General features: G+C 26.5%; 1 protein-coding gene across 5 annotated transcripts in view; it reads right to left on the minus strand.

The window, feature by feature from the left end:
* The window catches only part of LOC136975565 (diacylglycerol kinase beta-like), a 71,156-nt gene that overhangs the window by 17,809 nt on the left and 32,273 nt on the right, over positions 1-21,074 (minus strand). For 4 of the 5 annotated variants that reach the window (XM_067270647.1, XM_067270648.1, XM_067270646.1 and 1 more), the window contains exons 2-12: positions 6,788-6,932; positions 5,538-5,614; positions 5,191-5,325; positions 3,381-3,588; positions 3,107-3,235; positions 2,054-2,179; positions 1,886-1,935; positions 1,728-1,802; positions 1,523-1,642; positions 1,335-1,452; positions 1,176-1,264 (exon numbers count right to left, since the gene is read on the minus strand). In XM_067270647.1, the coding sequence (XP_067126748.1) occupies positions 1,176-1,264; positions 1,335-1,452; positions 1,523-1,642; positions 1,728-1,802; positions 1,886-1,935; positions 2,054-2,179; positions 3,107-3,235; positions 3,381-3,588; positions 5,191-5,325; positions 5,538-5,614; positions 6,788-6,851 (1,191 nt within the window). In that variant the 5' untranslated portion in view covers positions 6,852-6,932. The remainder of the gene's footprint in view (positions 1-1,175; positions 1,265-1,334; positions 1,453-1,522; positions 1,643-1,727; positions 1,803-1,885; positions 1,936-2,053; positions 2,180-3,106; positions 3,236-3,380; positions 3,589-5,190; positions 5,326-5,537; positions 5,615-6,787; positions 6,933-21,074) is intronic. The other variant, XM_067270649.1, reaches the window with a different exon arrangement.

Genomic DNA, 21,074 nt, shown 5'->3' on the forward strand with positions numbered 1-21,074 from the left:
GACAGCATAGAACAGTAGTTGTGCCAGCATAGAACAGTAGTTGTGCCAGCATAGAGTAGAAGTAGTGACAGCATAGAACAGTAGTTGTGCCAGCATAGAGTAGAAGTAGTGACAGCATAGAACAGTAGTGACAGCATAGAACGGGTGAAGTTGTGCTAGTTTGAACGATTCAATTATGCTAGAGTTATGCATCTATGTTATTCAAATGCCGAATTTATCCATAATTATTTAATTAGGTTACAGCTCAGAGCGAGATTTTAGGTATGTTATAAATGATTGTTTTATTACTTTCACGTTTTCTAATTTAGTTTTATTAATTTTTCCTTCGTAATTCTTGTTTCACAAATTCGAAAAAATCGAGGAAAAAAAAAAAAAATATTTTAATAAATTTTAAACTCGTTTTTATAGATAATATAATGAAACAAAATATTACTGCAAATTATTTCATTGTACGCAGCTTTTAAGAAGGCATAGTATAGGGCCTTTTGAGGTAAATAAATAAAGAAAAAATCCTCTCGCTGTTTATGTGCTGCACAGAAGAGTTCTCTACTTACGGGAAAGTATTCATTGATGCTTTAAGCGGATGGCGCTATATCGAGGTTCGACTGTATGTTTTCATTATAGCTGGTTTTAAATTATGTAAAGACATTCTTCAACAAATTCAAATATTTGAAGTCTTTCGAGTGTTAAAACGTCTTTGTGATTTTTCGAGGAATTGGTGTAGATATTTCGAATACTGCAACAACAGATTTTAGTGTCACATCATTAGCATATTCTAATTTTATAGTTTTGCTCATGAATATGAAAAATGGAAGTAAAAGAATTCATTTGCATTAAATTTTTTTTTAAAAAATTTAACGTCGTGCTGCGATTCTTTAACCACTTTCACCCACTTACCATGCTTTACTTTAAAAATTTTTACTGTATTTTTAATGTTTTTCGAAGTACACAGACGAAATTCTTCTCTTTAACCAAATTTTCAATGAAATTGTTCTGAAACTATAAATATTCCGGTAGAATTTCATTACCAGGATGAATGGGAGCACGTATAAGATAAATTGCAAACCACCAAGGACATAAAAATCTTCCAGAAGACCACTCACAGAACAAACTTAAACTTATCGATTTTAATTTTAATTTTAATAATAAACTAATCAATTAACATATAAAATTACCTGAGATGTTTTCTTCGACTTGACATAAGTACTGATGCAAGAAGCGGGTGCTCTCTGTACACATCTTTCGTGAACAGTATACTTGCAAACTGTTCAACGAAACCGAAACAATTACCATTAATCATTTTATGTACAGATAATTATTTAAATAATACTTACAGACACAGCACAACCCCTTTTTACCAAGACCCACCAACATATTGAGACAGAGATTGCAATAGGCAGGTCTGTTAAAATGTTTTAATCTCCAGACGTGATTTCCATCATCTTTAACATTCTAAGACATATTTTTACAGTAAATATAAAGTTATTTTAATGGTTTTTATAGATAAAAAAAGTGAACTAACCGAGTCTAAACCTAAGAGAACCAAGAGTGGTATTGTGGTCATCCCTCCACGTTTCCATTCTTCTAACGAGACCTTACCGTCAGCATCGTAATCAATCTCGACCATCATGTCTTTAAGTATCTAAGAAAAGTTATTTTACTCCATTAAATTAAGAGTTAAATCATTTTTTTCCACGCCAAATGACTCTTCGTTGTACAATACGCACAGGTTTCAACTCGGAGACGTCCCAGCCAAGATACTCAGCCACAGTCATCATCTGATTAACTATGCAATCCATTTCCTAAATTAGAATAAGATCTTGTAAAAAAAAATTACTCATTTTTTTTATTATAAAATGAGGGAAAAAATCATTCTAGTACGTACGTTGCTATCCAAGTAACCATTCCCATCGGTATCGTAAAGACGAAATACAACTGTAATTACAGAAAGAATAAGAATTTTAAAAGCTGCAATTATGCCATATCAATGAAACAAATGTCAATAAAATTGGATAATGGCTTAGAAAAAATAGGAAAAATTCGAATTTCTTACATTCTAATTTATCCTCAGGTCTTCCAGCTTCCATTAAAGAAAGATAGCAGATGATATCCTTCAGAGGTACCGTGAGTGTGTGGATATCCAAGTGGCTACTAGTCTTTCTTAATGGTTTAATTTCCACTAAAATAATAATAATTTATTGCTTTTTATGCAATCTTACCTATAGCATATCAAGAGAATAATTTGTAGTATATTAATTTTATTCCACATCTGTGTGTTTGTCTGTTCATCGGTATTCAATAAATATCATCACAATTTCACATTAAAAAAAACTAGAAACTTTAACGTTAATTTTAGGGCTCAAACGTACACTTCTATACAAATTTTAAGCTAAAAAATTTAAAGCAAAATCCTTATAAAATGAAATAATTTCATTAAATCTTCTAGAAATTCTCAAGCAATTAGATACATTGACTTGACTTTTATATAGCTCCAAATTTATAGCAAAAGAGATTTTTTTAAATTAATTTCAAGAAGTAATTAACAAGAAAAACATTAAAAATTAATTTAATTACATTTTAAAAGAGAAAAAATTCAAAATAAAACTGCAAACTTCATTAAAACTGGAAAGATCATTTTTTAAACTCTTATAACGTTAATAAAATATACTTTTAAATGTTCTTTTCTTTAAAAAAAATTCTTTCAAATTAATTGAAATAGTTTAAGGAAAAATTTAAGAAAGAATTTTTTTAAGTTCATTGTTTGTTATTTCTCCACATCGTTATTGATTTCCTCGTCTCTCCTTCTACAATACTTTATTAGAGAGAGAATCAAAGAGAATCTTTATATGTTACATGCTCCTCGTTATCTTCTTGCTTTTATTACTACATAAAAAATAAATAAATCTCTAAGATAGTAAAAGAGATAATAGGATTCTTAAAATAATTGATAATTAACTGTATTGTATCGTAGTTACGTACAAGTGTAGAGTTTAGTATGGCGTTTTTAATGTCTCGAAATAGATATAATGGTTGTTAAGCGAGTTATTATGGAAGAGAAATGCTTATATTTCTATATTTTAAATGTGTATAAAGTAGTTTAAATTACCATTATGAACTAGAAGAGAGCTGTTGGATTTTCTAGATGAATTCCTTGATGCTTGACTTGGTGAAGAATCAGTCGATTTCTGATCGTAGTTTTGGGTTACAGTTACTATAGGATGTACAGATGAGCTATCTGAGAAGAAATCGAGGTTTAATTTTGAAATTGAATAAAATTAAAGATGAGGAAGATGAGAAGAAATCATCGAGCTTTATTTTTGATATATTTTTAAAAAGAAATGAAATTAAGGAAGAGGAGAATGAGGAGAAAGTCTCTCTACCTGTTCGATTTCTTAGATTATTATCGTTATCTGTTCTATGTTGTCCGAGGCTGTGAAGTTTTTCCGTTAGTCCATGAAGTTTTTCAGCTAATGTAGCAGACTTTTCTTCTTTCCTTTCGTGTCCTTCTTTGTTCAGTTCAGGTAATGAACCGCATTTGTGAGAAGTTATAGGAGCGCAAGCGGTCGTCGATGTTACAGCAGCCATCTGCTTTGTGATAAGTCTCATTGTTAAAGAACCGCATTAAAAAATTTTAAAGTTAAATGCCTTTAATTTAAGAATAGAGAAGCTAAAGAAAAAATTAAATTCATTTGTATTGATTTAGGTACCGAATATAATTAAAAAAAAGAAAAAAAAAGTGGTTAACTGATAGGCTATAAGGTTTAACGGTAAATAATATATCACATTTAAACTGTATTTTAGTAGAAGGTAGAGGGGAGGAAACAAGAAAAAGAGAAAATAATAGCGAAAGATATGCTGAGCTATCATTCTTAACAAGGAAAAGGTCAGTGCACTTTAGCGATATCGGTAGAAAATGACACCAGATATTTAGCAGAATGGAGGAAGAGAAAATAGAAACTTGGTTTAATCCTTAAACGAAAGGTCAAAGTTGAAATTTCGGCACTTAATCTGCATCATTTTTTTTCATTAAAATTACCACCGAAATCTCCGGAAACGATCGATAATCAAATACCTCTATTATATTTAACTTGCACGTTTCATAGAACTTTATCACGTGGCTCGTATACACATTAGTGTTTATCGTACGTAACTACACTTATCATTTACACGTAACTACATTCGTATCGACCCATTAAAGCATGGTAATTAGGACAGAGGAATGAAGGGAGGTAAATTTAGTTAGGACAGTGGTACAGGAGGATAAGAAGAGAATTCTTTCTGATTTAATGTGAACGTCCCCAAACACGATACTCAGAAGGGCAATGGCATAGAGGATGTAATGACAAACCACCCTGTCCATTGGCAGACAAGCCAACTAATGGAACTGTAAACCAACATCTCCTGCAAGTGCCATTACCTCAGAGACCGACATAAATACCACCAAAGGTACGTGATAATTGCGTTCTGTTGTGCTGATAGACTCTTCTCCTGGTTGTCGCTTCTCTTAAGCCGACAAAATATGGGATATGAGGTAATACTGTCTGTCTGTCAACAGCGGATATTTACAATGTTCTATTCAGTTTTTCCATGCGTGAGTGTACTTTAGGACAATTTATTATTATCTGTTATGACAGTTTTGTACACACGAAACTCCAAAGAATACAATATTAAAGCGTTGAAAGAAATTGGATTTAGCTTATAAAAAAAAAATAATAAAAATATACACTATTCTTTTCTGTGTGATTGATACGAAGTAAAAAGAATAGAAATTTTTAAAATCGCATAATTTCCGAACCGATTAAGTTAGATTCATAAAAATTAACACAAATATCAATAATTTGATCCTCTGTAAGAATATCCAACTTAAATCTCGATAAATTTCTTTTTTTTCGTGAAATAAACGATCGCTTATAAATCCTAAACGGTGAGTAATTTTAAGATAAAAAAATTGCACAAAATTTACTGATTAAATTCTTAATTTAAATTTAAAATTTCATTAAGATCGCTCGAATTGACTTAGAGATATATTACAAAATATCCCGACTTGTATGCTGTTAAGCCAACGATTTTCGTAAATCGAACAACTTGAATTGGTTTCGAATATATTAAATTATCATAAATGATTGATTTTCCGATAAGTTAAATGACTTTATTTTTATCAATTTGCAATAATTCTTCACTTTAACTTACCTTGAGAAGCTTACCGTCAACCGTTTGAGATGACTTCTTAACAAAAGACAAAAACAAATGCTTTACTAGATCTTTAGGAGTTTCAATCTCCAGATATGTATCCATAAACTTTTGGAAGCCCTCATAATCGATATCCTGTTAAAAATATTAAATCTATAAACCTCAAATTAAGGATTTAAAAGTATAAATATAGGTTTATATAGCCTTACTAACATCAAATATAAGGCTTGAAACTGTAACTTAACTGTACTAAAACTTTATTTTGCTCTAACTTTTATCATTTTAAACGGTTAAAATTAATTAAAAATATTTAAAAAAATAATAAATAAAAATAATAATTTACTTACTCCTTCAGGATTATATTTGGAGAAAGTAGAATTTTCTTTAAATTCGTCTAAAACATCGCTTAATTTCTTAGACGAATCTAAACGAAAAGGAATTTAAAAATTAATAATAATTAAGAAGAAAAATTTGAAGTAGCGACGGTTTAAATTTGTTGCGAGGCCCATTTTAATGCAAGTTTATTAATGTAAACAGCATATAATATGATATTTAATATTGTTTAAGATGTAGGATTACAAGCAAGCTCTATCACAGGAAGGACTAGAAGAATGAGTCCTTTCGAGAGGCCTCAGAAGCATTCAATTCTGTTTAGTTTTTTTAGTACACTCGAGGCTTAACGTAAGTTAGGGTCCTCTTTTGACGTCTAAGAGGTCCTGGTTCTAAGTCCTGGACCCAAGAAAAGTTAGGAGCTCTTAAAGGTTCCTACACACAAAAAATTAATGTTATTTTTACGAAAAGAAAATAAAATCTTCTGACAATCTATGCCTTTCATTCGTTCAAACAGAAATGGCTAAAGGGGCCTGACCCTATATAAGCTCTGGGATTAAAATCATATATTTATGCATATTTGAGGTCCTAAAGCGAAGGCATAGTTATATAAAGATATTATAATTGACAGGTGTATTTGAGGCCATTAAAAGCTCGAATTCCCAGTCAAAAGGCATAAATTGATTCATATAGATATAATTAATTTAAATATAATCAACTCTATAATTACATATTTAAGAAAATGATGTTCAAGTCAAATTTCTGTAACTTTCAAGCCTTAGAAACGTGTCCAAGATCAAAAATAATCCTTAAAAAATTATGAATCTATCAAAATTGAAGTAACTAGAATTTTAATACTTTAAAAATAAAGTCAAAGTATTTTTATATTTATTCAAAACAATAAAAAAAAAGTAAAATGAATTTAGTAGAAGGGCAACTTTATTATTCCTGGATAAATCTTTTTCCTATTGCCAAAGTCACTCCTGGGCATGGCTACAGAACGGCAGATTGTCAACAGATCAATGAGGTCTAGATTTAACTCGAGATGAAATTCTTCTCGTGTTAAAAGTTAATGTTGAATTCAAGGTTGTGTACTTTATATTTTATCACAAAAATTTCTTAGATTTTTTTAAACAATTTCTGATTCTCTCCACACTACACGCAGATGCTCAGAATTGGAGGATCCTCCTTTCGCACATCTTAAGTAGCAAATTTAACCATATTTTTAATGCTTAAAACACGTATTTAATTAATTTAAAGCACTCACACTGTATATAATCTTGCAATTGTTGAAATTCAGCAGGAGATAATTTTTCCCATTTCATGGTCATGTTGGCGAATTCTTATCTCTATTCATCAAGATTTAACAAAAATATTCATTTTATCCAAATTTCGAAGCCTTCATTAGGAACCTAAATCAATAAAAAATGGGTTAAAGTGTTTTAAAAAAAATCCAGCAATGAGTTGCTTAACTTTCCCAGCAAAAAATTAAAATTACGTATGGCGCCATCTTTTACAATATTTTATTTAAAAAACTTATTATATTATTAATTATTAAATTGGCAAAAAGCTTAATATTTAAAGTAAATATGAGTTTTATTTAAAAAAAAAACTTGCAAATACTAATAACAAATAAAATCTTCATGAAGTACGACATCCCCGTATCTCCCTAACCCCTCGACCTTTAACTACCAAAATTTAACAGCATCAATTTCTCTAATACATAAACCCCGCTGCAAAATTTCAAACATTTTAGACAAGAGGAACGGGAGTTATTAAGCATCAAAGTGGGAGAACAAGATCGTGCCCCCCCACACACACCCTTACTGTATGTGAGGGTGTGTGTGTGTGGGCTTGAAAAAACCCCAAATTTTTGCAATTCGAGGTTTCAATTTCCGCTGAGTCCGTAAAATGTAAAAATCTTGGGGCACATAACAGCCGGGAAAGTATTTTAAAAAAATGCTAAAGTTCAAAGGTGAATAATACCACACGTGCAAGTGAGCGCGAATAATTTACAAGAAAATTAGGATATAAATCTGCGTTAAACTTCGATAAAAAATGTCAAAAAAAGTATTCATATTACAGAAATTTTTTCGAAAGTTTTATTAGACCGTGTAATAAAAAAAACGTGATGCGGATTCAGCATATTTTTTGATATTATTTTTTCTTTTTTTTTTATATATTTATAACCAATCAAGATCTGGAACTTATCTTCAATTGAAGTAACTTAATACACTCCATTTGATCAAAAATATAAAAGAGTATTCGATTTCCAATTGAAGAAATCGTTTTTCTCGTTTATTCGGGAAATAAGTCAAACGAATTTCTGATATGTAGAAAGTAGGACGTTAATAAAAAAAATATATAATATATTTTTTAAATAAATAAATAAATAAAAACAAGATTAAATATCCAATATATATATATATAGGCCTATATATATACTGAATTTCTCTTAATTTCTTGTTTTATTAAAACAAAAATTTGGTTCTGTATCAGCTTTTATTTATTTATTTATTTATTATTAAAAAAATAATAATAATAAAGAATTTAAAGAGACAATGACTCATTTATTAATAAATTTAATTAAAAAAATGATGAAAATTAAATAAAACAAATGAATTGTTATTAAAAATTGCGTGTTATAATTTTATAAAATTAATGATTTTAAAGCCTTTTAAAGCTTAACAATTTCTAAAAATTTAATTTATTTTTCTTAATAGATAAAATAATTTATGCTATTAATTTATTTTCTCATATAATAAACTCTCAGCAAACTAAATTAACAATTATTTTCTTTTCTTCTAATCAATTCTAGTAACTTTGTATCAATAAATTACTTAATAATCAAGATAATAAATGTATTTTAAACATTAAATTTTTCAAAAAAATATATATATTTTTTTAGATAAAAATTTGAAAAAATCATGAAAAAAAATGTATGAAATAGATAGAATGCACTCGTCTCTCGTCTCTCCAATACACATCACATGATAACCAAGATAACAAATTATATGTTAATCTAGGCCATAAACATGTTTTAAACAGTAAATTTCAAATAAATATTAAATTTTTAAAGTAAAATCTCAATAATTTTTGCAGTAATGAAGTTAAAATTGCGATTAAAATGCACGAAAACTCATCTGTTTTACAAGCACGCGTATATTAATGTATGGACTTGATTAGTCTTATCTATACTCTAATTAACCATTATGAACAATTTCAACAATTTTATACTAAATTTACCCAACTGATAACTTAATAAATAAGATATTATTTTCGTATCTTATATTTTTGACAGGCTTATCAAGGATAAATGATGATAAACACTCCTTGTCAATCACCATCACATCTGAAACATATGTAATTTGAAGCATGTAAATCTTAAATTTCCGTGAAGTAAATTAATTATTTTTACGACAAGCAGATTATATAATATATAAATGATTAATTTGACATAAAAAATTTGTAATTTTTTAATATAATTCTTGCAAAATTATCGCATATTTTCTTGTACAGTACCTGATACCCCTATTGTTGAACCTTTGATAAATGTATCGCATCGTAAATAACATAGAATAAATTGATGATGATGATGACAAGTCATTAATTTATTTTACTAATTTACTAAATTGACTGAATTTAATTGAAAACAATCTGATAAACTGCTTGTTATATCTATCACCATTCAATAAAAGTAAAATATTCAATATATAGGCCTATATTTTTCACTAAATACGATATTTAAGTAGAGAAAATGTTAAGTTTATATTATATTTTAAGTGAAATTATTTTTAAAAATATATTTTATAAATAAAAATTTTCTTTAAAAAGTTATATAATTAACAGAAAAAAGGAGGAGAAAAACATTTAAAATAGATTAAAAATAAATTAAATCGAAATTTCAAGTGGATTTATAAATAAAAATATGGAAAATTTTCAAGATGATTAACAAAAATCATAACTCTCGACACGATTAAATAGCAAAAATATCGAAAACTTTCAAATAAATAAATAAAAATATATTAAAATTTAAATTATTTAAGGAAAATAAATTAAAATATTCATAAATTAATTTAAAAACTTTAACATTTATTAAATTAAAGGCAAAATTTCTTAATTTCTAAGAAGCTACCGACACGAAGCATCTTAGTATATATAAATATATTAATGCACTTATCTGTAATTCTTACCTTATCTTATTAATTTATGCTTCATTTTAGAATAAAATAATTATAAATTTATGGAATTCCAACAAGAAAACAAGTATAAGTGATGGAGATTACACAAATGTTGACCATATATAGTCACCTGCGTTTGCTACACTTACGTATGAGGTCAAGCATACGTAAGCAAAACGATTACTTCCGGGGCGACTGTGGCTCAGTTAATTAAAGAATTCTTGCAATCACTTCATTAAGAGGTTGACATTCTAACAGGCAAATCCAAATGAATTCTAATGAGGCATTACCGTCGAGAGAAATCCCATTCAAGTAATTCTCTGTACAGTAATTGTTTGGTAATTATTCTGTTTGGAATTAAACTTAAGTAGCAAATTTTGTAATAATCGAACTATAAAATAAAACCTTTAATTAAAATTAACGTCATTAATTAATTATTGATATCAATATATTCTATAAAATAACTCATTTAGGAAGTGATGAAGGAGAAATTTTTTCCTTCCTTTGTTGAAGGGAATCCGGCTGCAGATGTTAGAATTTTATTGTTATTTTTAACTTTTGCTTGAGATATTTATATTATTATTTGAATAAATAAATTCTATATATAAAAATTGTTGCCGGAAAATAAATATTAAAGCTGTTAAACATAAAGAAAACGTACACAAGTCGTAAAGTTTCTCGATAGAATTGGAGTTTGGAAAAGTCAATTTTGTTTTATTTTAAATAATAAATATTAAAGAATAAAATTTTTTAAAAGAATGTTAAATATTTATATAATAAAACTTTCGATAAATTTAATAAAAAAAATATATATTTTATTAAATTTATATTATAATCTGCACAACCGTAACTGTAACCTTGCATATCTAACAGCATTTTGATTTAATATTAACAATAAAAAGAAATTTTACAATAATTTTTTATTGTGTTTATAATACATAAAATTTTATATTTGTTTATAAAAGAAAATAAATTTAAATTTAAATTTTCCGTAATTGAAAAATATTGATGCAAAACCGAAAAAATTAGTTTAAATTACAAAAAGTAATCAATTTCTAATATTTAAAAATATTTAAACCAATCAGAATATTTGTCAATTTCGATTTAAAGAAACCGATTAATTTTTTAACCAATGATATTGATTAAATTTAAATTGAATTGTGTTATAATCAGTTTCAATTTTTTTTTTTAAATTAATTCAAAAATTTTAATTTATTTATAAAAAAATAGCAAAATATATTAAAATTTTTATATAAAAATTAAAATAAAAAAATTGAATTTTTATTTCTCCTTCGAACAGTAGCAAAATATCCATACAAGAATCCATTTTGGTAAAGGCTAGAGAGACTTTTCATGACATATAATATCATACTGAATTATTCGTACACCAAAATAAAAAAAAGTAAAAAAATAAAGTATCTCGTTTGTTGTGGATTTACTCCACTGACGTCATGACTTATTTATCATACGTCACTGAGATAGGACCACAAAGAATAAGTCCACGTAAATTATTCTATGGTAAAGTATCCCTCTCGAGAGATCCGTCTACGTGGCATGGGATCACGAAATATTTTCAATTCTCGTAAATACGGACATTCTCCAAACGTATAAAAACTGCCAGATTTTTCAAAAGGCATAAAAGAAATTTATAACTGGCATAAAGATCTGCATTGAGTTAAAATAAAGTGATAAAAATGTATAGAAATTGTCTACGGGGATCACGTTATTATTTAAATAAGCATCAATTTGTTTATTAATTTATAATAAAGAAGATGAGTGGTCCTTCAGGACCACTGAACATTAAAATGACGACAATGAAATGTATAAGTATATTTTAATTTATGAATAATATTTAAAGGTAGTTAATACATTTAATTTCTACTATTTAATTCGTGTTTTATATTTTCCTAGCAATTTTACGTTGTATTTTTAGTATTTTCGTCTTTAACTTCTGGAAATTAATCAATTATAATTGAATTAACTAAACTTAACATAAACAAGAATTATATATATTAATTAGTTCTGTAGCAAGAAAACATTCGTTAATTATAATTAATAAATTTATTTAACTTCTAATCCAAAACTGGCATTTATTTTGTTTGCAATAAATGACAATTACTCATCGTTATTAACGTTATTACGTATAAAACAATTTAAAATATCGATACACAACACGAAGTAATTATTTAAATAAAGAAAGTAATCAATTTCTAAAATTTAAAAATATTCAAACCAATCAGAATATCTTAATTTCAATTTAAAGAAACTGATTAAATTTTTAAACCAATGATATTGATTAAATTTAAATTAAGTTTTTAACTAATCATTTTCATTTCAAAGCGCATGAATTTCACGTGTTGAGAATCATTTTATTCATCGATTTCATCAGCTGGAATTGTTTTCAATTTCACAATTGAAATTAATTACGTTTAAAAAAAACGCGAATTTCACGTCATGATAATTATTTTATTAATCAATTTCGTTTTAATTTCATTATTGAAATTAATTATAAATCAATTTCATTTGAAGCACGTGGATTTGACGTAGTCACTTTTATTCATCGATTTCAACAGCTGGAATAGTTTTCAATTTCACGAATTGAAATTAATTCTTTTCTATTTTATTTATTATTTTAAATATTGTTTTAAACAACGTATTATTCGTTTATAAACAAGAAAACACGAATAGTTTCTATTGTTACAAGCATAAACAATATTTATTTCACTTCCCTTTGTCAAGTAACGTCAGTCTTTTATCATTTTCAATTGTTTTTTGTTATCTGACAGTCTCATTATTTCCAGTTCATATCTTGTCCTATTTGATAGTTTTTTTTTTAAATAAAAGAAAAAAAAATGAAGACAAAAAAAATTAAAATATGCAGATTTTATAAACACATTTCTATTAATCTTTAAGATCGTTTATTTATTTATTGTTATTATTTTTTTTTAATATATATATAAAAATAAACCTAGAAAAATATTCATTTTTTATTTTATAAGACTGCTTTAAAAATTATGTAGGATTATTGTGGAAAAAATAGAAGTATTCCTTGTCGGTTTTCTATACTGAGATGAATAAGTTCCATTACTTTACTCTACAGAGAATTCCCCGACGGTTTTGCCTGGAAGTAATGTAAACTAGCTTCGGGATATGAATAAACAAGTCGATGCAAATGTCACTCCATCTAGTCCTAGTTTGGCTTGAATGTACGTATGTTCGAAATCTTATATTGCAAGTTATTAATATTGGCTTTAAAAAAAATAAATAAAATAAAATAAATCGATTGATATTTTTATACGAGATTTTACAACATTTTAATTATTAACGTCGTATAATTTTATATGTAAATATACATTAATCATAATTAGTTAAAGAATTAATTTAAATTAATTTCTAAATTTGTTTCTAAAGCTTATAAATCTTCTCGAATTTATTATTATTATTATTATTTTTTTAAGTGAAGAGTTTGACATTTTTGCTTGAAGCGTGTTTCTAAAGCTAGTGTAAAATACAAGTGACAAGTTTAATGTCCACTCATCAATGTTATTTTGTATTGAAGTGGTATAATAATCTTAAAATTTATAAACCTTTAAAAATATTGTGGAAAATACTTAGATTTTTCAACTCGATGTATATTTGAGAGAATAATAAGCTTCTAAGATCAAATATATGCTTAAAAGATTTAGTTTTTTAAGATGTTAAGAGGATTATAAGTTTGTTTAAAATTTCTACAGATAGAAATATATATATATATATATATATGCCCGTAAGAGGTTTAAGAAAATATTAAAACTCTTAAGAATCTTTCAATAAATATATAAAACGTTTTAGTAACAAGTTAAGCAATATTTAAGAGTTTAAAAAAAGGAAAAAAAAATGCCAATCAAATAATTTTAATAAACGAAATTCAATCAACCAAGTCAGGTTACCGAATAATAAATATTCATAGGGTTGTCACCCAACCACAATCTGATTAAAACCAGTTACGTTATCCTCGCCTACATCGCATTCATCATCACAACTTGCCACTTAAAATGTCCATGACCTGATATATACCACAGTTGACAGCTTTAAACATAATGTCATTTTTATGATTATAACCTAGATGGAAGTGTTTTATGTTCGGGCATAGTTATATACAACTAGTTTTAATCTGTAGTATTAATGGGAAGAATGGTATCCGAGTCAATTTATAGTCTATAAAGATATATTGCTGCATCAATATTTTTATTTTTTCTGTTGAGACTTTTACATACTTTTTTTAAAAAAAATAAATAAATTCTTGTTGTGAAATCTTTCTTCTACCACGTGCAAATTTATCTCCATTAAATTTATAGATAACAACAGCACGATCTTGTACATTAGCAATCCCGCCCAGCTATTTTTTATGTTAAATATATATATTTTTTCTTACGTCTCCTGCAGGGAATTTTACTTACAACGAGTTAAAATTATGTATAGGACAGCAATAAAGTTTAGGAAATGTTATAAATAAAAGACGAAATTGAAGAATAATAATGTGAATATACGATATTTCGTGTTATATATATGATTATGTGATGCAAATCTTGTTAAAATTTAAATAAAAATGCTTATGGGTGTTGCAAAATATAAGGAAATCCACGTTAGCAGACAAGATGCTGCGGATTTATGCATCGATCTCTTGTAAAAAATTATCACAAGTTAAACCTGTAAACCACGGCCATTTTTAAATGTTTTCGTCAGAAACCGTTGTTTAGAGGTTTAGCTGTTGTAGATTCTATATTTATTGCGAGACACTGCCGGAAAATATAATATAAATTGTAGACTAATTGTTACATAACAATGCTGGTAAACAATATAAATTGTAGACTTTCTGATTATTGCGTAACAGTGCAAGAAAATATATAAAAATTTGCGGAATTTTTAATGTGGCGTAACAATGCCGGAAAATATTGTTAGAAATTGATATTTATTGATTATTTAGTAATAATATTTTTAAAAAGTCAGTTATCTAACGTTGATATCAAAGCAAACAAGTCTTACTGAGAGTAGTATTCACTCAATACCTTCTGAAGGTCAAACGACGTACCTGAAATGACACTAGTGGATGTCATTTCGTGAAGGTAACTGCACTTGTACATCAAATATGGCATGTGTAATTGCACTTAAAAGCTAAGTGGATACATCCAACAGTTTTGTTTCGAACAAGACGAACCTGCACTTAACCATATTAATATTTATTCTTTAGCAATTATACTTTCTTCATTTACTCTTTTAATAACCACTTTACAGCAATTTTTACATATTTATATTGTCTGGTTTCCTTCAACAAGTCGGTTATTCGACAGTAATTATCCTGTCGCAGGGACGAAGGAGGGGAAGACAGAAAAAAACGAGAAAAACAATTATTACTGTAACAACGTTATGGATGAGGATTAGCTCTGCACAATGGCAAGTAACAATTACGGAGAGAAACAAAGAATAATTTAAATATCTAACCGGATAATCGAAATAACTTGTCTGTCCCTATGCTAGAAGCACGTTTGAGGGTTCTGTAGACATTTTTTGTTTGCTATTATAGAGGTTAACTATACAAATATAACGTTGGTTTTTTGTGTTCAAAGGGTTAAATTTAGTAAAATTTACATTTCATATGATTTTTTGTTGGGTTAATATAAAAGTAAGTTATGTAAATGCCACATTTATTTCTATCTTTGAGGGATAAAGAAACTAGTAAGGTCTATAGAATTCTATAAATATATTTGTTAATATAGTAATAAATCACGTAAATAACCGATTTATTTCTACATTAACAAAAAAAAAAAGTCAAGAATTCTAGAAATTCTAGATTACTTTTCTAGAAAATAATTCTAGAAATTCTAAAATTCTACAATTGCTCGTCTGGAAAAGAATCAGAAATTCTAAAATTGCTTTTCCAGAAAATAATTCTAGAAATTTTAAAATTGCTCTTCTAGAAAATAATTCTAGAAATTCTAAAATTGCTTTTCTATAAAACAAATCTAGAAATTATAAAATTCTAGAATTGTTTTTCTGGAAAAAGTTAGAAATTCTAAAATTGTTTTTCTGGAATTTTCACAATTTATAAAATTATAGAATTACTTTACTAGAAAACAATTAAATTCTAGAAATGCTTTTTTATTAACTCGACAATAACAAGAAAGTATTTTAAAATAATAAAATTCGGATCGAAAATTTCGATTGTTAATAATAAATTCGAGCTTATAACATAATTTATAAGTAAAATTTAAAAAAGAAAGGAACAAAATGGCAGAAGAAATGCATCTTCAATTACAAATGGAATTTCTTCGTCGTCGAAAAACAAGACATGAATTTGCAGACACATCAGACTTACGTCGTCGTAGTCACGAAGATATCATTAAAGTGATATGAATATATTGTGTGTTACTTCAGCAATAACAGGTAGTATCGGCCATTGACGAGTTTAAAGGGGATGAATTCAACACGAAAAGGATTTACACATGGAAATCTTCGACTCTACCTCACATAATATATGTATTTATTGAGGATATATAAACTTCATTCTAGGTTATTAGAATGCTGGAAATAAAAAATGAAATAGCACAATTTCGTCCTAAAAATGAACTTAACCTCATATTTTAAACGTATTTTCTGAAGGAGTACGATACATAATACTTTTGACATCATTTTAGCTGTACTTTTTTTTTTTGGAAAAAAATAAAATAAAATAATGAGGTGCGTGAGTTAACAAATATGCGAAGAATATTTTAATTTTATTTAACTTTAAAGAAATCAAAAAAATTAAATTTTTGAATAATTAAATCACTTTTAAGCTGAATTTTTATGTTTAACTTGGAGATACGATTTGGCTTCAATTTTTCTTATTTTTTTAAGGTCTGATCAATAATATTTACTATTGTTATCAAGTCCTTATTAGCATGATTTTAATTTATTCCTTTTAATTAAATTAATTGTAGAAAAATTTCTCCAGATTTATAGTAAGTTTTACTTTAGACTCGTAAACTGCACTTATACTTAAGTCATGTTTTAAATTAATTTTTTAATCTTTTTTTTAAATAGCTTTATTAACATAATTAACAAAATAAAATAAAAAATCAACAGAAATTATAGAAAAATTTCGGTATTTTAAACGAATATTTAAAAACTATTAAACTTATTTAAAGTTTAATTTACATTCAGACCCTTAAACTGCAGTTGTATCTTAATTAAGTTTTAAACGTTTCCACGCATTTTAAAACTTTTTAAAATATATTTTAACCCATAAATTTAGTTTGTAAACTTCATTTTCCTTCTTATCGTATCAAAAATTACTTAGTTAAATGTTTTTTTCTTTCTTGTTTCTAACGTTTTTGCAATGTCAAAAGTGTTTATCTTCATTAAACAACGGACTTAAATTTATATACACGTTCTAATCTACCTGTAAACTTAGTATAAAAATTTATATAAAAAAGAAAAAAAAAACTAGTTCCGACAGCTTGAATGCCAATTTAATAAATTCCTGATCATAATTAAAAATCTGTACACACTTTCATCCAGAAAAAACTCTTTGTTTAGTAAAAATTCTTTCACTGATAAAAAAAAAAAAAACTCTTCGCATTACCACTTGAATTTTAAATCAGATCAAAGAAATCAATCAGGATTTTAAAAAGTTTTTTAGAATTTAATTTTTATAATTTCTTAGATTCACTGCAGATGATAGAAGTTAAGAAAAAAACAAATACAGATGAGACTAAATGGAGTAGAGAAATGTTTGATGAAACCTTTCGAAAGCCGGAAACTAAGTTTTTTCTTGATAAAAAAACTCCCTTAGATAAAATTGATATGTAATTAGATAGATTTAAGCTTTATAAACTTAAAAAAAAAAATAAATACTTTTTCACTTGTAAACTTTGGTAATAAACCTAAAAATATACCCTTTTCTCCCTCTCCAGAAACACTGAAATATATATAAATATTTTTTCGGTTTTTTAGGGAAACTTTTAGGAGAAAAACCGGGAAATATTTTCCCTATAAATTCTAGAAGATGTTTTTTTTTTCCTTTAAAAATTCTGGAAAATAAATCTGGAAACTTCAAGAAACTTGAAAAAAAACGTATACTTTCCCCGCAAAAAAACCTGAAAAATAAACCACAAAATCCTGGAAAATAGACCTAAAGAAAATACATATTTTGTACTATAAAGCCTAGAGAATTAGTTATAAACCTAGAAAAAATAAATACGTATTTTGAAGTTTTTAATTTTCAATATTTTAAATAGTTTTTACAGTCAACAAAATCCCACTTATAATCCATTTTAAAGCTCAATTTTTACGGTATTAAAATATTAATCTTACCTTTTTATATAATTAAAAACAATAAAAACAAAGTTTATAAAAATAAAATCTATTTTATTTTCTTAGAAACTAATAAAAAAAAATATTTAAAAAAATTATTTTTATTATCGTTACAACCTTAATTGAGAGATAAATAAAAGTTAAGGGGATTAGTCGTTGTATATTGCTAGAAAATAATCAAAACTTAAAGAAAATTTACTGTCTTTGTAATAAATCTATGGTTTTTCTAACGTTCAATAAACTGATATAATAAAATTTGCATGAGTTACTTAAGCTCGGACAATTTGTCTTGTTTAGTTAGTGACCTCCATTCGCTGTTTAAATGTCAGCACAGCTTCTAAGTTCTAAAAATGATGACTACTATTTTTTTTTAAATTTTTTTATTAAACTCACGACAGCTTATAATGATTGAAACGAATATCGAAAGCTTTAGAATACGTTTTACTTCATAAAAAAAATAGGGTTTACTTAAGGGATTTGGTTTAAAGTTAATGAAAACATCAAGTTGTCTGTCAACGTAGATAAAAGAAGGTTTTGAATTAATCAGATGATTGATGATAGCATTTTTCTATATATATATATATATACATATATACATCTTTCTTCATTTTAAAACAAATTTAAAAAATATTAACTTTTTTCTTTAGTCCAAATGAGTTTAATTTACATCCAGACACTTCAACTGCACTTTTACTTAAGCCATATAGTAATTACTTTTTAAACATTGCATCTCCATCCACGACTTTTAAAGTATAATTAATGTATAAATTCTGTAAATATTTCCTATTTTGAACAAATTTATTTGAAATTAAACTTTTTTTAACTTTAAAAAAATAGAAAGTAAAGTAAGATCATTTCCAGACCCTCCAACTGCACTTATAGGTAAGCAGTAGCTTAAGTTTTAAACGTTTCCTCGCGTTTTTCTTTTAATATTTTTTAACAAGGAATAAATGTAGTTTAAATAACAATTTTTATTAATTTTATTTTTAGATTTTAATTAGATTTTTTTTTTCTTTATCCTTTTTTTTGGGGGGGGGTATTGCAAAGCGATACGTAAAAATCGAAAGAGGAAAACAGATTGCAAAAGTTCCTTTACTGGGTGAACAGATGACAATTTTCCATTGGAAATGCTTTACTTGTGGTCATCTGACAATTTCGAAATTGAATTTATTGAAGTTTTACTCCTTTTTTTTCTTATTTTATTTTTAAAATGCCATAAACTCTTAAGAGAAATCGATCTTGGCAGCGATGTCTTTCCAATTCCTATAGTTTTTAAAGCTATTTAAAAAACTTTATCATTGTTTAAAAGTTTGAAAATTTTAATGTAGAACCCGTTTTAAGGTATTAAATGTTTTAAAACTTGTATTAAATATCATGTATTTTCCATTTAAGGCCGCATAAAAGTCACCTGGTATGGCCATCCATTGCAGATTTAGAACATTGTTAAGAGTTATTATGGTCTTTTATTATCCATTTGATATTACTAAAGTTTAAAATTTTATAGAAAAGAATAATTTTATTTAATTATATCATTAAAATATCGCACAAAATAGCATTTCTTCATTGACACATGCTGCATCGTTCCACTCGTTTTACCTAATTTAACGCAAATTTTAAAGCTTTAAAACACGTCCAAGCTATAAATTGCGATTTATAACGTTTTAAAAATAATCAAAATTTAATTATTTACGCGTAAAATAACCTTAAAAATAGCAAAAAAATGTCTGCAAGAACCGCTGCATTTATAAACCAAATATCGAATCCCTCCTCATTATAACCACTTAAAACTTACTTTTAAATATAGAAAATTGTGTTTTTTAAGTAAATTTCAGTAAAAGTAAGCTGATAAATGCGTTAAAGATTCGTTAAACAAAGGATAAATATTATTGTAACCGAGAAAAAAAGACAAAAAAATAACAGGAGTAATGAAAATTGAATGTCGTTCCAGTTATGGAGCTCTTAAAAGTTATATTACTTAAAACATCAAACAAGGAATTTATTACGCTATTTACAGTAACATATCAAAGAGGAAAACAACAGAAAACCATAATTGTTGCCTGGGGAATGTTGTTATTACAAACGGAGACTCATTGAAGCATGACCTTTGGCATTTCTGTTTCAAGTCATAATCCCATTCTTAGTAGAGGATGGATCGACTTCTAAGCATTTTTACTTGTAATTAGACAATGGAATCATTAATACACAACAAAATTAGATAGATCTTCACTAAAATATTCCATTTTTTTCTAGCTCCAAGCTTCCTGATAATGTGATATTGTTTACTTTTCCTGAATGCAGTTTAACTCAAATATAAATATTTAGTTATTTCAATGAAGAACTTGAAAGATTTGTTTCTTTGTAAACAATCACTTTTTCTTTTTTTTTTTAAAAAAATATATATATATTTTTAACTTTTTGCATAAAAAATCAAACAAAAATTACAGTAAAATTGTATTTTTTATTGTCAGTGGCCATTGTTTAAAGGTTTGTCCTTATTAAACTAGTGGAGTGTACTATTACGTAGGGCAATTTTTAAAGTTATAAACTTAAAAGCTTAATAAAATTTAATAGAATTAACAATTAAAATATATATAAAATTTAAGGAAAATTCGTTTTTAAAACCTTAAAACCTCAAAAAATGTATCAAAATAATCAAGGAGTTTGCCTTATAAAATAAGCTTTCCATATCTGGTCTCGACTTTCATCTATCTAACTCCGTTTTATCGAGATTAAGGAAGGACAGACAGCCAGACAGACGGACGACAGTGGAATTTTATAGGTCTACAGTTTTTTTTTTTTGAATTTGCAGCCTAATTACAATGTTAAAAGATTGTCCTTTTTTAAAGGTTATAATTTTAAAATTCAAAAGGAACTTCGAGACGATAAATTAGTAAACAACGAAAAAAAAAGGAATTAATAAAGTTTAAATTTGAATTTAAAAAATAATCAATTTAAAAAAGAGAGAGAGAGAGAGAGAGAGACTTAAATGAATGTTTATAAGGTTTATATGCTTTAAATTTATAATTTTTCGACCTATAT

The sequence above is a fragment of the Centruroides vittatus genome, unplaced genomic scaffold (assembly GCF_030686945.1).
Source record: "Centruroides vittatus isolate TY-2023 unplaced genomic scaffold, ASM3068694v2 contig_375, whole genome shotgun sequence".
Classification (NCBI taxonomy): Eukaryota; Metazoa; Arthropoda; class Arachnida; order Scorpiones; family Buthidae; genus Centruroides; species Centruroides vittatus.